This window comes from Gymnoscopelus microlampas, assembly GCF_963454915.1.
Source record: "Gymnoscopelus microlampas genome assembly, chromosome: 6".
In the NCBI taxonomy this organism is placed as follows: domain Eukaryota; kingdom Metazoa; phylum Chordata; class Actinopteri; order Myctophiformes; family Myctophidae; genus Gymnoscopelus; species Gymnoscopelus microlampas.
Window position 1 is genome coordinate 11,394,947 of NC_139943.1, and position 21,353 is coordinate 11,416,299.

The 21,353-nt window shown below is 43.4% G+C and overlaps 1 protein-coding gene across 1 annotated transcript in view; it reads left to right on the forward strand.

Moving 5' to 3' along the window:
• plxnb2b (plexin b2b) overlaps positions 1-21,353 on the forward strand; it is a 338,202-nt gene that overhangs the window by 187,136 nt on the left and 129,713 nt on the right. Inside the window, exons 4-6 of the mRNA XM_084059938.1 lie at positions 16,853-17,081; positions 18,065-18,314; positions 19,247-19,459. Of these exons, the coding sequence (XP_083916064.1) occupies positions 16,853-17,081; positions 18,065-18,314; positions 19,247-19,459 (692 nt within the window). The remainder of the gene's footprint in view (positions 1-16,852; positions 17,082-18,064; positions 18,315-19,246; positions 19,460-21,353) is intronic.

Genomic DNA, 21,353 nt, shown 5'->3' on the forward strand with positions numbered 1-21,353 from the left:
GTGGGGGGCAGTTAGCACAAGGAGATTAGGCTAACCTGCCAGAGAGAGAGAGAGAGAGAGAGAGAGGATCCGTGTTTGTGTGGTAACCACTTAGCCTGATTTGTACTTCCATCGTACGATGGTACCGCTCGTCGAAAATAGCCTATACAAGCTCACGATGTGTCACAATGTGTTTTTTTGATTGAATAATATTGATTGATATTTTTTTTTTACCGTTTCAAAAGTACAACAAACTAAAATAATCAAAGAAACAAAAGGTTTGTTTCCATTGGGGTCCATACACATTCACACAACTAGACAGCACAACAATTGTGCACCAATTCTTGTTGTGCGACTGTGTGTGCAATTGATGAGACACTTTGTGAGCTCGTAGAATGGCCATTTCCTCCGTATTGAAGCAACATGCTGTTAGGCCTAAGCTATTCTTGAGAACTTTCACCCAAAATGACAAAATGACATTGAAAATGGTTAAATGATTTGTGTGTTTGCGTGCATGCGTGCACTCACATGCGCGCACACACACACACACACACACACACACACACACACACACACACACACACACGCACGCCTTTGCTAGTGCTTACTTGCGAGCTCTTGCAGTTTATTTATATTTAATTTCTTGGTGGTGTTGTTGTTGTAGTAGTTCTTCTTCTTCTTCTTCCTCTTCCCGCTCAAGTGTCCAGCTGGCAGACGGCAGATAGCAGGAGCTTTGAGAGCGGCAGCCGAGCGGTAAACAGGCACACAAACAGGCCATCAGTCCTAATGAGGAGGAGCGGTGAGCCCGACGGGACATAGAGGAGGGGGAGGTGGGGGGGGCAGATAGGATTCCTGATTTACTCTGTCATACATCACATTTAAACTCTCTTTCTCTCACGCACGCACACACGAACCCACACACTAGTGTGTGCTTGTGTCTGTGTGTGCGTGAGCAGACATTTGATCCAGGTACTCTTTGGGTCATGGGTAGATATACTCTCTCTCACGCACGCACGCATGCACACACACAGACACACAGACACAGAGAGAGAGAGTAGAGTGGCCGTTAGAGCGGCCAGATGTAAACCGCGAGGTTCCCATGGTTCGATCCCGGTGCTCCCCCAGAGTTAGTGTCGAAGTGCCCTTGAGCAAGACGCTGAACCCCTAATTGCTCTTGCATGGTTTCCTCCTCCATCGGTGTGTGTGTGTGTGTGTGTGTGTGTGTGTGTGTGTGTGTGTGTGTGTGTGTGTGTGTGTGTGTGTGTGTGTGTGTGTGTGTGTGTGTGTGTGTGTGTGTGTGTGTGTGTGTGTGTGTGTGTGTGTGTGAACGGGTGAATGTAATGCACAATCTATGTAAAGCGCTTTCGATAAAATCGCTATATAAATGCACCATTTACCATTTATATAAATGCACCATTTATGTGTGTGTTTGTGTAGAGACATACTCTTTGGGTCATGGGCAGATAGGATTCCTGATTCCCCTGTCATACATCATTATTTACTCTATCGCGCGCGTGTGTGTGTGTGTGTGTGTGTGTGTGTGTGTGTGTGTGTGTGTGTGTGTGTGTGTGTGTGTGTGTTTGTATTACTATACTTGCGAGGACCAAGTATAGTAGAATTTGAAGAAATATACATGGTGAGGACCGTTTTCCTGGTCCTCACAAGGCAAATGGTTGTTTTATTGTTAACAAAAATGTGTTTTAGAGATATGTTTACAGTTAGAAAAACATTCAGGTCAGGATTAGACATTTAGGTGCCTTAGAGGTTAGGTTTAGGGATTGGAATTAGAGTTCAACATGATTTATACTTAGTTGCGCGCCAGTGTCATGCACCGAAAAACAGCTGATCTATAAGCTCACAACGCGTCGCAGCGCGACGCGTTGTGGGCTTGTAGATCTGCTGTTTTTCGGCCTTAGGCTTACGGTTAAAAATGGCAATTATTATTTTTAAATGGCGTTCATAACATGGCTGTCCTAAAGTGTTGATGTCCTCACAAGTATAGTAATACAAACGTGTGTGTGTGTGTGTGTGTGTGTGTGTGTGCGGTCATGCGTACAGAGGGCTTTACATTTGTAGACATGATAGAATCGTGGATCTGATTGCAGACAGTATCATTTCCACATTCAGGTCACCTGCACCAATGCTGTATAAGCACTCCACTGTGAAGCCCAGTATGTTCAATCTGTGTAGTGATGTCTCAATGTTCTCTGATATAGCAGCAAACACCCCCGATATTGTCGTCGTTGATGAGAACAGTAGAGAGGTTCTCATTCTAGAGGTGGGCTGTACGTTTGACCACAGCCTAGAAGAAGCCTTTATAACTAAGGTGTCGAAGTATCAACTGCTAGAGCAGACCATGTCGCCACTGGGCTACAACTGTAAACTTTTAGTTTTCATATTTTGGCAGCCTGGGCCATGTTCATAAGCTCGTTGTGTTAGAGGCCTTCAGATGGCTGGTCTCTCAAAGAGAAAAGCCAAACAGCTAGCAAAATATTGCTCAGTGTCAGCTATCATTTGGCAGTCGCGCTATTTGGAGACGGCGCTGCTATCTGAACCCTTAAGCTGTATGCTGACTGTTTGGCCCTACGTGTGTGTTTAACTGTAACTGTGATTGCCTTTGTCGGCAGTATTACCAGTGTATATACCAGTATTTGTGTCCTTTTAATCTCTCAAGAACAGATTCTGCACTGCGTGAGAATCTGTCTTGAAGGTTCGTCAGAACGTGTACACACTGTGTGAGAGGCCGCGCTTTATCCAATCAAATGTAGTGGGCGGGATTCACGTGTCCGTCATCCTTCCCGACTCGAAACTTAAACCGAAACTAATTTAACAATAGCGTCCGCGGAGCAGACAAAACCACGGAAAGATATTCACATTTGAACTTACTCTTTCATCATAGAAACAAGTGGGCTTATAACCAAAACCATCCATGACCTCTGGGAGAAGTGGTGTTAGTGTTCCGTGTAGAAATGTTATCTAGTCGGAATGAAAACGCAAGCTCACCACCGGAAGTGGAGCGGTGAAGGTAGACTTAAACCCCGTTTCCTTGCGCACATGTGCTGCGTCGCCATTGTCCCAGAGTCACACTAAGGAGGAAGAACAGCAGAGGTCGCTGTTTTTCCTTTTAAGTGTGTCTCTGGGTTCCGAGATTGGTGTCCTTTAGACCTTGTATTTAATAAAGAATTCAAATGTGTGTGTGTGTGTGTGTGTGTGTGTGTGTGTGTGTGTGTGTGTGTGTGTGTGTGTGTGTGTGTGTGTGTGTGTGTGTGTGTTTGTGTTTGTGCGTGCGTGTGCGTGCACGTGAGGAGACATGTGATTCAGGTACTCTTTGGGTCATCTGGGGCCTTGTTCTCCTCAGCTCCGAGGCAGACAATGCAGGGACCCATTGATACCTTTGTGTGTGCATTTGTGCGTGTGTGTGTGTGTGTGTGTGTGTGTGTGTGTGTGTGTGTGTGTGTGTGTGTGTGTGTGTGTGTGTGCGTGTGCGCTCGCGCACGTCCGTGCGTGTGTGTGTGCCTGGTGGCCGGAATGGCTTTTCCAAAGTCAATCAAAAGTATTTTTTTAAATAAATGAAGTGCCATCCCAGACGACAGGGTAATTGTTCATATGGAAAATTGGATTGCCGTCGTTCGTTCGCTGTCAGCGGCCATCGCACCGCGCCATCCCTCTGAGCACTCCTCAAACAACAATTACACTGCAGCCACAAGACAAGAGACGCCGCCGGCACGCCAAGAGAGCCACGCTCACAATGAGAGGGACTGACACGGGGGGGGATGGGGGAGAGAAGAGGACAAAAAAAGTTTTTGTGAAAGAGTTTGTGTGTTGAAAAAAAGCACTTACTTGGTACTTCCTCACCTTAATAAATGACTCTGTTTATGCTACCAGTCGTTTAGGCTGATGATGCGTGGCAAGGCCGAACGCATAGAACAAGAATTGAACCCGACCATCATCATTTTGGGGCGGCTGTGTATTTTACCCCCTCATGCGCACCGCCCCATATTTTTAAATAGGCTCTGTCATGATTAATTGACCACATATATGAAGTTAAACAACTAAATTCTATCCAAACGATATCTTAATAGTAAATTCCGTGCCTCAAAAAAGAAGTTTGAGACCGTTTTAAAAACGAAAGTAAGAAGTGGAGGCACTCGGACAACAACAATGGCTGCCGTTCGTCCTTTGTCGGCTGCACTCAGGCTGCACTCGGCTTCATTCGGGCTCACTCGAACGCCTGATTGGCCAACTGTCGCTGTCAATCACAGAACGATGTGCGACGACGCTGATAGGCTCGTCAGTTTGGTGTACACAACCAATATTGCAGAATGGGCGTTCATGCCAGACTCACTCCTGAAATCAAATGGAAATGAGATTTCCGGAGGGAGGGTTTACCAGGCTACCCCCGCCCCCCCATTCAAGATTTGTGATGTTAAAATGTAAAAAAAAATATTACCAAAAAAGAAATTTCAAGAATATTTATTTCCTCTTTTTTGGGAAAATAGCAGATCTACAAGCTCACAACGCGTCCACATCGTAACACGTTGGGTCCTTGTAGATCGTCAATTTTCAAATAGCCACGTAGCCCAGTCGCTTCAATTTTTCTGGGTTTATTTTCATAGACCTTATTTCTCTGGTCGCAAAATCTGGCAACACTGGCGCGGCCCGCCGCCCCCTCACACACGCGCCGCCCCCCCATAACCCAGTTTGTCATGTTTCCTTGTCGCAGATTGCACGTCGGCAATTGAGCATTAACCTCTCGCTCAACTCTCATCCCCGCCAGCCCCCACGCTCTCTCTCCGGCACCCCCCCTCCCCCTCGAGCCTCCGGGGGGACACGCACACTAATTTAATGGCCGCTCACTTTTATCAGCGTGTAACACTGAACGAACGCAGCGCCGATATGAAGACACCACCCACCCCCCCCTGTTGTCCCCCCCCGTCTCCCCTCCCTCCTCCCCTCCCTCCCTCCCACCCACAAACCCTCTCATCCCCATCGCTGTCACACGCTGGCATCTGTCAGAAAAACGGTCCCCCTACGTTTTCTCTCTCTAAAAAGTGCTGAATATGAATGAATGGTCCGCTGTATGGGGGCTGATATTCTATTATGTTTTTGCGGGGCAGGGTGTCTGTTCTTTATTTATTCTATCGGTTTGTTTTTAACCCTTTCAAGACCGGGAAGGGAACGCATCTGTGTGTCATGTTTTAGATTTATTTGGGCTATTCAAAAATAGCAGATATACAAGCTCATGAGCATTTCTTTTTGGAAAAATCATTAAAATGTGTGCAAATCTTTGAATGTATATATGTTTTAAAGCCAACATTTTTTAACTCAAATCTTTGCTTCTGGGGGATTCTACAAATGTCGTCTAAATCCTATCAGGTTTTTTTTTTAAACTTGTTGCTATAATATCAGTGGTTCTCAAACTTTTCCATGTCAAGGACCACCCAAAATGATATGTATTTGGGCCGCGGACCCCCATCTGAAAAAATGTTGTTCTAGGGACCCCCCAGAAGCAAAGATTTGAGTTAAAAATGTATATATATATATATATTCAAAGATTTGCACACATTGTCACGATTTCTTTTCATAAATAGCAGATCTACAAGCTCATAGCGTGGCACTCGGTGCCGCGCTATGAGCTTGTATATCTGCTATTTTTGAATAGCCCAAAGAAATCTTAAAATGACACACACACATGCGTTCCCGGTCTTAACGGGTTAATGAGTGAGAGGTGCACTCACGCGCCGGGCTCCCGAAACCTGCCGCATCAGCAGCCATAGGGGACTGGTGTGTTGTTTTTTTGGTGTTGTTTTTTTTGTTGCGTGTGTGTGATCTCATCTCCCGCATCTCATATTCGAGCCCCCCCTCCTCTATCTATCCTCTCTCTCTCTCTCTCTCTCTCTCACACACTCTCTCTCTCTCTCTCCCGCTCTCCACCTCTCGAAGCTATCCGTCTCCGTCACACCACGCAGACACACGCACTCATACTCTCCTCTGTGATAGGACAGCTTGGTGGAGAGAGAGAGAGAGAGAGAGACCACCATGCTGGGTGTAGCAGTGCCCTCTCTCTCCCCCCCCCCCTGTGTCAATAGAACGACACCACACAACTGTCACTGTGTTGTGTGTGTGTGTGGGTGGGGAGGTGGCGGTGGGATTACCTCGTCAGCAACTTCAAGCTCACACACACACACACACACACACACACACACACACACACGCACACACACACACACGCACACACACACACACACAGACGTGCACGCGCATCTCTTAACCCATTAAGACCGGGAACGCATCTGTGTCATTTTAAGATTTCTTTGGCAATTCAAAAATAGCAGATCTACAAGCTTGTAGATCCGCTATTTCTTTTTAAATCGTGGAAAATGTGTGCAAATCTTTGAATATATATATATATATATATATATATATATATATATATATATATATATATATATATATATATATATATATATATATGTTTTAAAGCGAACAGTTTTAACTCCGATCTGTGCTTCTGGGGGGTCCCTGGAACAACGTATTTAGAGATGGGGGGTCTGCGACCAAATACATTTCATTTTGGGGGCCCTTGACATGAAAAAAGTTTGAGAACCACTGACATTATAGCAATTTAGAAGACATTTGTAGAATCCCCCAGAAGCAAAGATTTGAGTTTAGCATGTTTGCTTTAAAAAATATATATATATTCAAAGATTTGCACAAATTTTCACGATTTTTCAAAAATAGCAGATCTACAAGCTCTTGGCGCGGCACTCGGTGCCGCGCTATGAGCTTGTAGATCTGCTATTTTTGAATAGCCCAAAGTATAAAATAATGGTTTACACACAGATGCGTTCCCGGTTTTAGTGGGTTAAGTGTACAAATCTGTGTGTGTCCAGGCCGCACACCTGCCATTTTTCAATTATCTTTCGCTTTCCTCTTGCTGAGAGCTGCTGTTCCTGTCCAGACTTGTCCTGGAGGGGGGTGGAGGGCGAGGAGGATGATGATTCTGTAGCTGTCAGCTAAGCTAGAAGTGTGTGTGTGTGTGTGTGTGTGTGTGTGTGTGTGTGTGTGTGTGTGTGTGTGTGTGTGTGTGTGTGTGTGTGTGTGTGTGTGTGTGTGTGTGTGCGTGTGCGCGCGTGTGTGCACACTCTGCGTTGCCACGCTTTTCAGGCCCGTACTTGTAGCTTATACTAAAAGAAATGTCCCTTTTCATCCACCCATTCCCTTTATTTCCCAGGTACACAGATAAAGCTGTGCTTTGAAAAATAACTTGGATGGGAACCCAACATGGTTTTACATTTAACCCATTAAGACTGGAAACGCATCTGTGAAACCACTTTAACCATTATTTTATACGTTGACTATTTAGAAAATAGCAGATCTACAAGCTCATAGCGCGGGACCGAGTGCCACGCTATGAGCTTGTAGATCTGCTATTTTTGAAAAATCGTGAACATTTTTGCAAATCTTTGGATATAGGCTACTGTATACTTTTTTTTATTTTTTTAAGCGAAAATGTTTAACTCAAATCTTTGCTTCTGGGGGTCCCTGGAACATTTTGAGATGGGGGTCCACGGCCAAATACATATTATTTTGGGGGTCCTTGACATGAAAAAAGTTTTTAAAAAAAACGTTTACGATTTAGAAGACATTTGTAGAATCCCCCAAAAGCAAAGATTTGAGTTAAAAATTAGTTTGAGTTGAAAAAATATACATATTCAAAGATTTGCACACATTTTCACGATTTTTCAAATAAATACCAGCTCTACAAGCTCATAGCGCGGCACTCGGTGCCACGCTATGAGCTTGTAGAGCTGGTATTTTTGATTAGCTAAAGAAATCTAAAATGAGACGGATGCGTTCCCGCATTGAATGGGTGAAGAGAAAAAAAGAAGAGAGAGAGAGAGAGCTTAAATTAGCTTAAATATTTCCACCTGAGGTAAAGCTCAACCTCTCTTATCACGGAAAGTCCGTTTTAATTTAACAACGACGGCGCGGTTCTCAGGAAGTTGGTGGGTGTTTTCCAGATGTGCCGTGCGTATACTTTCCCTCACGGTGCCTGCATGCCGTGTTTCATTATTATTTATCTCGGGCCTCTTCGGAGGCTTCATTAGCTGCAAGCTGACATCGTGCCGACCGACACAGAGCTTAAATTTAGCAGCTTCTTCTTATTTATTCAGAATTGTTGGCCACGTGTCGTCGCCTACAGTGCTTCCCCCATTCTTTTTGCTTTAGTAAAAGTATCAATACCACCATTTAGACATATTATTTTACATGTGGAAGTCCAGTATTCACAATTTATGCTTGAGTAAAGGTACAAAAGTATTGGCATAAAAATGTACTTAAAGTTAATGGAGAACCGCGGGTGGCCTTCGGGGGTGTTTTATGTGTGCACACGTGTTATGTGTGTGTGCTAGCGGCGTGTTGCTGCTACACACGCTCACATGCTTTCAGCAGGCTCACACACGCTGCGATGGTAAATGTACTTAAAGTACCAAAAGTAAAAGGACTCATTATTATGCAGAATGTTCCATTTCAGTTTTCAAAATTGATAATAAAATTTGATTGAAAACAGCAGATCTACAAGCTCACAACGATGCGTTGTGACCGTGTAGATCGGCTATTTTCAAATAAGCCGAAGGATATATTGGGGCTGAAGTGGTTAATGTTATGCATTGTAATAATAATCAAAATCTACACAGTAACCTGTAACTAAAGTTTTCAATTCATTGTAGTGGAGAAATAACACAATATTTGCCTCTGAGATGTAGTGGTAGTAGAAGTACAAGTATTTGAAAATGGGGGGAGGAGGAAAAAAGTACGGTACTTGAGTACATGTACTTAGTTACTTTCCACCACAGTAGCAGCAGCGTGTGGAGTGAGTGGTGGAGAGGGACGGTCTGTCTCTGGAGAAAGAGATGGACGTCCCATCGTTCCACCTGTCTGGCGGAGAGGGACAGTCTGGCGAGAGAGATGGATGTCCCATCGGTTCCAGCTGTCTGTCCGCGTTGCCGTCAAACCCAGATGCCTGCCTCTCTGCACGTCTCTTTGAAGCTCCTCTCTGAGCAGACATGGAACAAGTTCCCTTTGAAACGCGTCAGGATTCGGTCGTGGGGTGTGTGTGTGTGTGTGTGTGTGTGTGTGTGTGTGTGTGTGTGTGTGTGTGTGTGTGTGTGTGTGTGTGTGTGTGTGTGTGTGTGTGTGTGTGTGTGTGTGTGTGTGTGTGTGTGTGTGGGCAGTGGCGTGCACAGACATTTTGAGGGGCAGGTGCTCAAGTAAATTATACTTTTTTTTTGTTTACTTGGTCTGCCCTTTTTTCCCTCTACACCTATACCTCTTTGCCAAAAATAGCAGATCTACAAGCCCACAACGCCTCGCAGCGCGAGGCGTTGTGGGCTTGTAGATCGGCTATTTTTTGGCTAAAGTTCTCCTCAGAAAAGGGATGCTAGGTTTCGAGTGGTTATGGTAAAAAGAAAAATCATATCACATAAAGATTTGGCGGACCCCCTGTAGTAACTCTGAGGACCCCCTAGGGGTCCCGGACCCCCTGTTGAAGACCCCTGCTGTAAACTGGAAAAAAAAAGATATTTTTTATTTTTTTCAAAAGGGCACTTCTGGTCAAAAGGGCAAAGGGCAGGGGCTCTAGCACCACCTGGAGTCTATCTGTGCACGTCCCTGACGTCAGGATTCGGTCGTGGGGTGTGTGTGTGGGCAGGTTGTGTGTGACTGTGTAGCACTTGCACGAATAGCCGAGGGCTTTCTTTGAAGTCATGGAAGTACAGCAGTGGTGTTAAGTAACATTACAAGTACATTTACTCAAGTATACTTAAGGACAATTTTGAAGTAGGCCTACTTTTACTTTACTGGAGTATTTCCAATTTTCAATACTTTTGAAACTCCACTTCATCTCTGAGGAAAATATTGTACTTTTACTCCACTACAATTATTTGAAACCTTCAGTTACTAGTTACTTTGCAGATATGAATTATTACGTTATAAAACATACATTAACCACTTTAGCCCTATTGTATACCATAGGCTATATGCCGATCTACAAGCTCACAACGCGTCACAACGCGTCACATCGCGGCGCATTGTGAGCTTGTAGATTGGCTATTTTCAAACATTTGAGTACTTTTACTTTTGGTACTTTTTGATACCAATACTTTTGTACTTTGACTCAAGTCAATTTTGAATTCCGGACTTTTACTTCTAACAGAGTACTTCTACATGGCAGTATTCATACTTTTACTTAAGTAAAACATTTGAGTACTTTTTCCCACCGCTGCGAATAGTCGAGGGCTTTCTTTTGAAGTCGTGGAAGTAAAGCTGGATTTTCTTTCAGTAAACCCAAATGAACACAACCCCACAAAGACAGTGGTGTACGGTACGTACTCGCTTTGTACTTGTCACACCAGGAAAAGAGTCGCTTTGTCATGTTTGTGTTCGGTTGGAAAGAGTCAGTGCCCTGGAACCGAACCAGCTAATTCCAGCTGTCACAGAAAGGACATTTAAGCCTAACATAATCCACCCTTTGTGGATGTGGAGGGTTATAGTGTTATAGTGTCACCGCCTGTGCTATGAGCAAGCAAAAGATGACGTAGATATGGATATAAGCTGTTGCCCCTATTAGCGGTGGAAGAAGTACGATAAGTAAGATATTTTACTTAGGTAAAAGTAGCAATACCACAATATAAAAATACTCTGTTATAAGTAAAAGGACTGTGTTTAAAATGTTACTGGAGTAAAAGTAAAAAAGTATTGGCATGAAATAATACTTAAAGTACCAAAAGAAAAAGTACTAGAATGTTTGAAAATAGCAGATCTACAAGCTCACAACGCGTCGCAATGCGACGCGTTGTGAGCTTGTAGATCGGCTATTTTCAAATAGCCTATTTGTAAAATAGGCCTAAAGTGGTTAATGTATGTTTTATAATTTAATCATTTATATCTGCAAAATAACTAGTAACTAAAGTTTTCAAATATTGTAGTGGGAGTAAAAGTACAATATTTGCCTCTGAGTAGTGGAGTAGAAGTAATGGTATTGAAAATTGGAAAAATACCTCAAAATTGTACTGCCTGTGCTGTGAGCAAGCAAAAGATGACGTGGATATGGATATAACCTATTATAACCCCCCGAGAGATAATATACACGTCATCAGAGGCACACAGAGGACCACTCATGCTTATTATATTGTTAAGAGTCTGCACAGGCCAATTACACCCAGTCCAAATCCTCTGTAAACCACATGAACCCTAGCCCCTGAATTGATGAAGTGGGTGTGATGGTTTCATAAATATTTAACCAATGACAAGTATGAACCAACAACGTGTGACTAAATAATGCACCACATCCATTGGAACACATGTTTCCCTCTTTCTATCAGTGTTGAAAAGTAATTAAGTACTGTACATTTACTTAAGTACAGGTTTGAGGTATTTTTACTTTACTGGAGTATCTCCATTTTTTTGTATTTTTATTTTTACTCCACTATATCTCGTAGTCAAATATTGTACTTTTTACTCCATTACAATTATTTGAAAACTTGAGTTACAAGTTACTTTGTAGATTTTGATTATTATTACAAAATATACATTTACCACTTTAGCCCTATTTAAACTTTGGCTATTTGAAACGCGCTGTGAGCTTAGGAAAAGATTAGGATTAGGAAAAGATTCAGGATTAGGATTTAGAGGGTTAGAGTTAAAATTATGTTTAAAAAGATTATGCATTTGAAACCTGTGTAATGGCCGGGACATTCTGCTTAATGGGTAGTTTTACTTTTGGTATATTTTGATGCCATTGCTAATACTTTTGTACTCTTACTCATGTAAATGTTTAATTCTGGACTTTTGCTTGTAACAGAGTATTTCTGCATTGCAGTATTGATACTTTTATTTAAGTAAAAATGTGAGTACCGCTCCACTGCTTTCTATTTCCTGAAAAGTAACAGTTTTATAGACATACAAGGTTTCCACCACCCGGCCAGCCGCGTGTTGCTTATTTGTGTCCATTTTGCTGGGAGAACATCACACAATGCAGTTCTACACCTAATTATTCTTATCCGTGTTCCAGAGCCCATCAACTGCCATTATCATTTAGCGGCTCATTGGCTTTTGTGAGCAGCCCTGAGTCATGCCTACGGAACCATCGCCAGCTAGCATACAAGCTAGCTCGTTCGCTTTTTATGTTTGTGTGTGAGAGGGATTCGCCTCCTGGAAACACACACACACACAAACGCACGCACGCTCGCGCACACGCGCATTATATTATAAAACATACATTAACCACTTTAGCCCTGTCTTATATGTAGGCTATTTGAAAATAGCAGATCTACAAGCTCACAACGCGTTGCATCGCGACGCGTTGTGAGCTTGTAGATCGGCTATTTTCAAACATTTTAGTACTTTTACGTTTGGTACTTTAAGTATATTTGAATACTTGTGTACTTTTACTCAAGTAACACTTTGAACACAGGCCTTTTACTTGTAACAGAGTATTTCTACATTGCATTATTGATACTTTTACTTAAGTAAAATATTTGAGTACGTTTTCCACCACTGCACATGCACACACACACACACACACACACACACACACACACACACACACACACACACACACACACACACACACACACACACACACACACACACACACAACGCACACACACACACACACACACACAGGCACACGGAAACCCACCACAACAGCCCGAGAACGAATGCACAGCGTCGGTCATTCAGAGGTCAACTATTAGTCAAACCTCGCTGCTGTAGCTCGATAGTAGCTGCCTGTTGGAGTCGCCTCTTAATTGAAACGGTATAAAAAACAACCACACACACACACACACACACACACACACACACACACACACACACACACACACACACACACACACACACACACTCGCCGCGGCCTCGAATAACCGAGGGAGTTTATTGCACCGTTTCAGTTTTAATGGAATTATTTAAGGGCACAAATTAAAAAAGGGCCAGATACATTTACCTAGTGAAATGGGTTCGGGGGGTAGGGTGGGGGGGGTGGGGGGGGGAATGAAAAGCCAAATAAAATCAGGGAATAATAATCGGGGCAAAAGGCGGACGACAAACACGTGGCCACTTTAATGCAAACCGTTGCTGTCGGCCAGAAAGCTCCTATGTCCATTATTTGGAGTTAGTTCGCAAATGAAGGCCCTTCTTCATCATACAAAAGTGTTGCGAAGAATTCGTGAAAATAGCCGATCTACAAGCTCACAACGCGCCGTGATGCGTCGCGTTGTGAGCTTGTAGATCTGCTATGTTCACTGTCATTTTTTTTAATCGTTGATATAAAAAAAAAAGGGAACGGTTTTGGGACGTACAAGGTTTCCGCCCGACAACAGCAATACAAAATGGGAGTTGCCGGGTAGAAATTAAGTGAGCCCTGCGGGTGAATGTCTAATCAGTGGTCCTTCTCCCACTTAGTGTGGCGAGAGAGAGGGGGAAGGCATGGTTTAAGCCGTTCAGACCCGGAACGCATCTGTGTCATTTAAAAAAAATGTATTTTGGCTATTCAAAAATAGCAGATCTACAAGCTCATAGCGCTATGAGCTTGTAGATTTGCTTTTTTTTTTATATGTTTTTTTTGGGGCAAATCTTTGAATATATATATATATATATATACACATTTTTTACTCAAATATTTGCTTCTGGGGGTCCCTGGAACAACATGTTTTGAGATGGGGGGGGTCCGCGGACAAATCCATATCATTTTGGGTGGTTCTTGACATGAAAGAAGTTTGAGAACCACTGATATTATAGCAACATACGTTTTTTTATTTTTTTTAAACGGACTGGACATCGTAACCTCCTGGAAAAAAACTGATTTTTAGAAGACATTTGTAGAATCCCCAGAAGCAAAGAATTTAGTTCAAAATGTTGGCTTTAAAAATATATATATTTATTAAAAAACAAATAATAATAAATAAATAGCCAAATAAATCTTAACACAGATGCGTTACCGGTCTTAACGGGTTAACATAATAAAACACACATCAGGGGTTTTTCAATTTTGACAAGTATGGGCTGCCTGTGGGCGTGACCGGGCTTAGGGTGAAAGCGAGCGAGAGGATATATCTCGCCTACCATCGCAGCGTGTGTGAGCCTGAATGTGTGTGTAACACAGCCGCTAGCACACACATAACACATGCACACACACACATATAACACCCCCGAAGGCCACCCGCGGCTCCACATTAACCACAGCCTGAGCAATCAGAGGTGAGGGAGAGACCACCCGCCGTTTAGCCAATACATGTTCCTCCACCTGTTGCTCAGAGGGAGGGGGGGGGGGGTGGACGCTGTGTGATGATGTCTCCCCCCCCCCCCCCCCCCCCTTAAACTACGTGTATTGCGCTCATGCAGAGAGAGAGAGAGAGAGCAAGATTAACCAAGTGTATTGTGCTCATGCATAGATAGAGAGAGGTAGAGAGAGAGAAATTGTGAGAAAGAGGGAAATATTAAGAGAGAATGAGAGAGGGAGAGGGCGGGGGGGCAGAAAGAGAGAGGGGAGAGAGAGAGGGGGAGAGAGAGAGAGGGGGGGGGGGGGAGAGAGAGCTGCAGCTACATCAAGCTCTTCAGACGGATGTCATGTTTTGATCATTTATTTGAGATATTTTTTTGGGGGTCATAATAATCCCCCCCCCTGCCCTCCAACCCAATGAATGAAGGGTTGTCTCTTCTCTCTCTCTCTCTCTTCCCACGACCACTGTTTCATGATATCAAGTCAATTAAAGTTCAAATAACACGGCCCGTGTTAAATGTTGGAGCAGGCAGTGAAATCATTTGATAACAGTAGTTGCGGTGGTGATTTGTGCACTGTAGGGAATCTCTCATTAGTTTTATCCCAGTAGTCTGAGAGCCTCTGAAATCTTGATGCCCTTCACCATACAGTGCTCTACCCTCTCTCTCTCTCTCTCTCTCTCTCTCTCTCTCTCTCTCTCTCTCTCTCTCTCTCTCTCTCTCTCTCTCTCTCTCTCTCTCTCTCTCTCTCTCTCTCTCTCTCTCTCTCGGCCCTGTGATTGCCCCATTAGTGCTTGACTGATGGCTGACCTACAGATGACCATCACATTCTGTGTGTGTGTGTGTGTGTGTGTGTGTTTTTGTATTACTATACTTGCGAGGACCCCCCCCCCCTCCATATTCCTGGTCCTCCTCACAAGAAAAATAGTTGTTTTATGGTTCAAAGGGATTTTTCCGTTAGGCTTACAATTAGGATAAGATTCAGGTTAGGATTAGACATTTAGAGGTTAGGTTTAGGGGTTAGAGTAAAAACAAGCTCACGACGTGTCACGGATCTGCTATTTTTGGGCTTTGGGCTTACGGTAAAAAATTGCAAAAAATATCCTTGCGGGGATTTAAGGTTTTGTAAAAGATAGGCAAAGAATAAGCATTGTGCTTCAGCCTATACCTTTTTTTGATCATTGAATGTGGATTTTGTGTGTGAGTTGGTTGGAATGTACATTTTTGATGATGATTTTTGTTCAGTCCACACAATGGTGTTTTGATTTGTTGTAAATAAAGACCAAAAAGAAACCATTCATTCATTCATTCATTCACTCACTCACAAGTATAGTAATACAAACGTGTGTGTCTGTGTCCTGATAGCACAGGAGGACTAGCTTTGGTGTCCCTATACTCTGGGGGGCGAAGATTTGCTGAAAATAGCCGATTTAATGAAGTACCTTCTACTCTATACAATTAGGGTTCAAGTGATTAAAGTCCAGTTGAAAACGGCATGTCTTGTGAAACAGGATGGCTCAGGCAGGACATAATTAACAATTTGATTGACCGTCGGAAGAAAAAAAAACCTACTAAGGAGAATTACAGTTGAAGATTGATGGATGGGTGGATGTCATGATCATAATTGGTTGGAATTGGTTTGATTCAAGCTTTTACCGGAAGAAAACGTGATTAGGTTTTGATATTATACAAAGAAATTGATTTTTTTCCCGTTTTTTTTTTTTTTTTGCATACTGTATGTCATTAAATTAGGTGCACAGTATCTGAAGGATTAAAAAAGTATTTTTTTTATTTAATCTTGACTTAAATATAATACTGGGGGCAGCAGTGGCTCAGGGGTAGAGTGGCCGGTATAGGGCATCGCAGTTCCCGCCCACTTCCTGGTTCCACTTCAAAATACTCAATGCATTTTTCCCATTGACATTTCCAAAAATATTTATGTCAATTAATTTAAGCCTAGAATCAAGCCATCCAGGGTCCTGGTGAATGAATCATGACCATAAAACTATATTATATATTATTATATTTATTTTATATTTAATTATATGATATACTATATTTAATAAATACCCTTTGTTTTGCCGTTTTCAAAAAAGTTTTTTCACAGAATCAAACGTTTTATGGTCATGATTCACCAGGACCCTGGATGGCTTGATTCTAGGCTTAAAATAATTGATATGAATATTTTTGGAAATGTCAATGGGAAAAATGCATTGAGTATTTTGCAGTGGAACCCGGCAGTGGCCGCAACTGCGATGCCCTATAGAGCGGCTTGGAGGGGAACCGAGAGGTTCCCAGTTCGATCCCGGGCTCCCTCAGAGTTAGTGTGGAAGTGTCCTTGGGGCAAGACACTGAACCCTATACGTTGCCTCCAATGCGTCGGTCGGCGTTAGCTTGCCACCATTGGTGCGTGAATGTGGGAAAAGTGAGGACGCTGGCGTCGACTGTTCGCCGCTTCACCTCCCAATGTATGATTGAATGAACCATTGTAAAGTGCTTTGAGCACTCGGAAAAGCGCTATAAAAATGCAATACATTATTATGAATTAATTATTAATCGCTCTCTCCCTTCCTTCTCTCTCTCCTCCGTATAGAGATGGCCAGCTGGGTCTCCCTCCTGCATCTCCTCCTCCTTCTCCTCTGTCTGTCGGCCTCCTCGTCGCGAGCCCAGGAGGAGTTCACCTCCGACACGCCCATCAACAACGTGGTCCAGGACCCGGACACCGGCCGCATCTACCTGGGCGCGGTCAACACCGTCCACCAGCTGGGGCCCTCGCTCCGCCGCGAGGCGAAGGCCGAGACTGGGCCCAGGATGGACTCCAGGTCAGTGTTGATTTCGTCGACTAAAACTATGATGAAAAATGTCCGTCGACCACCTTTTTTCACTGACGAAAACTAAATAAAAACTAAGCCTCGATGACTAAACCTAAGACATATATTGACAATTTCGTCAACAAATAAAAACTAGACTAAAATGTTAGTGAGGGACGAGCGGAGAAGAGATCCAGTAGAACTAAAAGACAAGGCATTTTATGTTTGGTTGTGCTCGGGTGTTGCGCTCTGAAGATAGCCGATCTACAAGCTAAAAATGACTAAAATAGAGGCTATGCGCGTGACATCATCGATTCGTACCCGGAAGTTATGCGGGAACGCCTATACTGAGTGGCAAAGAAATACTTTCTGGCCTTGACAGCCCAGACATCCAAACAGAAAAGTCCTATCTGATTGTATTAAACGACGTTAAAACTCACCAAGATAGCAGCTGTAGGGAAAGCGTGAATTATACTCTTTCTATTTTCAAAGTTTGTGTTTCTTAAAAATCCACCGTAGAGACATGTTGTGGGATACTTTCTGTCAATAAATTCTGTGCAGGTGTCAGAGTTTGGAGGCGCTCGTTTTGAGAAACGCAACGTCCTGCTGCCTCCTGCATTATATGCAATTTAGAAACAGGTGGTACGCAGGATTGTTGAGTGATTTCCAACGAGCACTTCCAAACTCCAATGCTCCAATAGACCATATTCACACGGCGGCCATATTGGAATTTAACATTGAAAGTGCCGCCACCCGGGGTGGCTACTTTCATTGACTTCATAGAAACATGGCCGCCGTGTGAATATGGTCTATGCTCCATGCTGCTCAATGTTTTGCCACTCAGTCTAGATGAGGGGGGTGTGTGTCGGTGGACAAGTGAAGTGACGCATGTGCATATACTCTCTATATGATTTAAACTAAATGGAATTTTATTCAAAAGACTATGTCAAAAACTAAATAAAAATTTGCTGTCAAAATCAACACTGCTCCATCAGGTCCTGCACGCCGCCCGTCACGGCCTGCGTCGACACGCGGTCCATGGACAACCACAACAAGCTGCTGCTGGTTCACCCCACCAACGGCTCTCTGGTGGTCTGCGGGAGCCGATACCGAGGCATCTGCTCGCTGCTCAACCTGACCAACGTGGAGCAGCAGCTCTACTACATGGACAGCAAGGGCGAGAAAACGTACGTGGCCAGCATCGAGGACAGCGTGAACGTGGTGGGAGTCATGTCCACGTTCCAGGTCAGTACTGGTGTAAAGTAACTTGAGTACATTTACTCAAATACTGTACTTTTTTCTTCTTTTTCTCTTTAACTTACTCACATACTCACAGGTTATAGACATTACTGAAGCAAATAAACAAGGTATCTCAAAACAAACAAGTACTGTACTTAACTCAATTCCTGCCAATCACGCATAAATGCGATCTATTAATTAGCGCACTTGGCCGCCAATCACGCATAAATGCGTTCTATTGAAAAATTTAAAAAAATGTTTTTTTTTTTTTTTTTCAATTTGACCCCAAAGACCAAGGAGATATGATTTTTCGAAGATTTAGACTCCCATCCACTTCCTTATTAACTCAAAACTTAAAAATTCTGTATCTCGGCTCCTGAGTACTTTTTTAATTTCAATGAAAAATCTCTGGCAGACAACAGCAAAAAATCTGAAATAATTCTGGCAGTCATTCAGTTAAGTACAGTTTTGAGGTACTTTTACTTTACTAGAGTTATTTCCAATTGTCTATACTTTTACTTCTAACTCCGCTACATCTCAGAGGCAAATGTTGTACTCTTTACTCCACTACAATTGTTTGAAAACGTTAGTTAATAGTTACTTTGCGGATATACATTTATTGCATTATAAAACATACATTAACCACCTTAGCCCTATTTTATACCTAGGTTATTTTATATCTACAGTACAAGCTCACAACGCGTCGCGATATGACGCGTTGTGAGCTTGTAGATAGGCTATTTTCTAACATTTTAGTACTTTTACTTTTGGTACTTTAAATACATTTTGATACCAATACTTTTGTACTTTCACTCAAGTACACTTTGAATTCCGGACTTTTACTTAGTAACAGAGTAGGCCTATACTTCTACATTGCAGTATTGATACTTTTACTTAAGTAAAACATTTTTGATTACTTTTTCCACCACTGTTCCAAGGTCAAGGACAACGGCCCCCTGCTCAATGTGTTCATGGTGGGGAAGGGCTACGGTGGCATGGACAGCACCAAGCTCATCAGCACGCGCATCCTCCAGGACTACCGCGACTTTGTCCGCGACTGGGTGGTGTTCGAGAGCGTGGTGGAGGCGTCCCAGGTGCAGACGGCGCCGTTCAACCCCAAGTACCTGCACGACTTCCGTCACGCCTTCAAGGTAGGCTATCTGGATCACACAAATATACTGTTTTCACAATCACACGGCATGAAGTTCAATGGACATTGTCGAATATAAGACTGCAACCAGTGGTGTCATTCATGGCTGAATGACACCACCAGAGCCCTGAGAAGGGAATGTAGAAAATCGGAAAGGAGATGGAAAAAGGACAAGCTCCAAATTTCTTTTGAAATGTTAAGAAATAACCGTCTCAGATACCAGGATTCACTCAACACTGCAAGAACAAAGTACTTTTCTAATCTAATTTCCAACAACTCCCATAACCCGCAGATTCTGTTCAAAACCATAAACGCTGTCATCCACCCTGCTCCTATTGCAAACCCGGACCTATCTATAGCAACCTGCATTGATTTCCAAAATTTCTTCATCAGTAAAGTCAACAACATCAGAAATAACATGCCTCCCTATACACCTACCACCAACAACCCACTGCTCTGTTCATCCAAATTAGACAGCTTTCATCCAGTCACTCTCCCAACCCTCATCACACTCATCTCCACTATGAAATCTGCCACTTGTCCACTTGACATTGTCCCCTCTACCCTCCTGAAGGAGGTTATTAATACAGCCGGCCCCAGTATACTCACCATCATCAACAGTTCCCTGGCCACTGGCACTGTCCCAACTTGTTTTAAACAAGCAGTGGTCCAGCCCTTACTTAAAAAACCGAACTCAGACCCCTCCCTCCCCAGTAATTATAGGCCCATCTCCAAACTACCTTTTTTATCCAAAGTCCTCGAAAAAATCATCCTCAGCCAACTCATCCCCTACTTAACCCAAAACAATATCACTGAAACATTTCAGTCTGGATTCAAGGCCAACCATAGCACAGAGTCAGCACTCCTAAAAGTACACAATGACCTCCTCCGCACCACTGATCTTGGTGACTGTGCCATCCTGCTATTATTGGACCTCAGCGCAGCCTTCGATACAGTCGATCACCAAATATTACTACACCGTCTCCAGCACAATGCTGGTATCAACAATACAGCCCTGGCCTGGTTCACCTCATACCTCTGTGACAGAAGCTTTACCGTGAACATTGGCAACTTCTCCTCCCCCCCCGCCAGTCTCTCCTGTGGGGTCCCGCAGGGATCGATCCTGGGTCCTATTCTATTCTCCATATACATGCTCCCCCTAGGCCAAATAATTCGCAAACATAACATTTCATTTCACTGCTATGCCGACGACACACAGATTTACCTCCCCCTGACACCAAACAACCATTCACAACTGGACAACCTGAGAAACTGCCTTACAGACATTAAATCCTGGATGACACAGAACTTCCTGCAGCTGAACGACTCCAAATCCGAGATAGTCTTATTTGGCCGCCCTGACTCCATCTCACAGATCCAAAATGATCTAGGCAACCTGTCCTGCCTGGTCAAGCCTTACTCAAAGAACCTGGGAGTACTCTTTGACTCAGATTTCAAATTTGACAAACAGGTAAATGCAGTCGTAAAAACAAGTTTCTTTCACCTCCGCTCCATATCAAAAATCAAGCCGTTTCTCTCTGTCCATGACCTTGAAGTCGTTATACATGCCCTCATAACCTCCCGTTTAGATTATTGCAACTCCCTCTACATTGGTATCAGTCACTCAGCCCTATCCCGTCTCCAAATGGTCCAGAACGCAGCAGCCAGGCTTCTGACCGGTACCAAAAAGAGAGACCACATCACTCCTGTTTTGGCCTCCCTACACTGGCTGCCAGTGCAGTTCAGAATACATTTTAAGATCCTCCTTTTTGTTTTTAAAGCCCTAAATGGACTAGCCCCCACCTACATTAATGACCTTATAAGTTACCCCCCCGCCACAAACTGGCAGCTCAGATCAACTGACTTGGGGTCACTAAAGATCCCAACGTCCAATT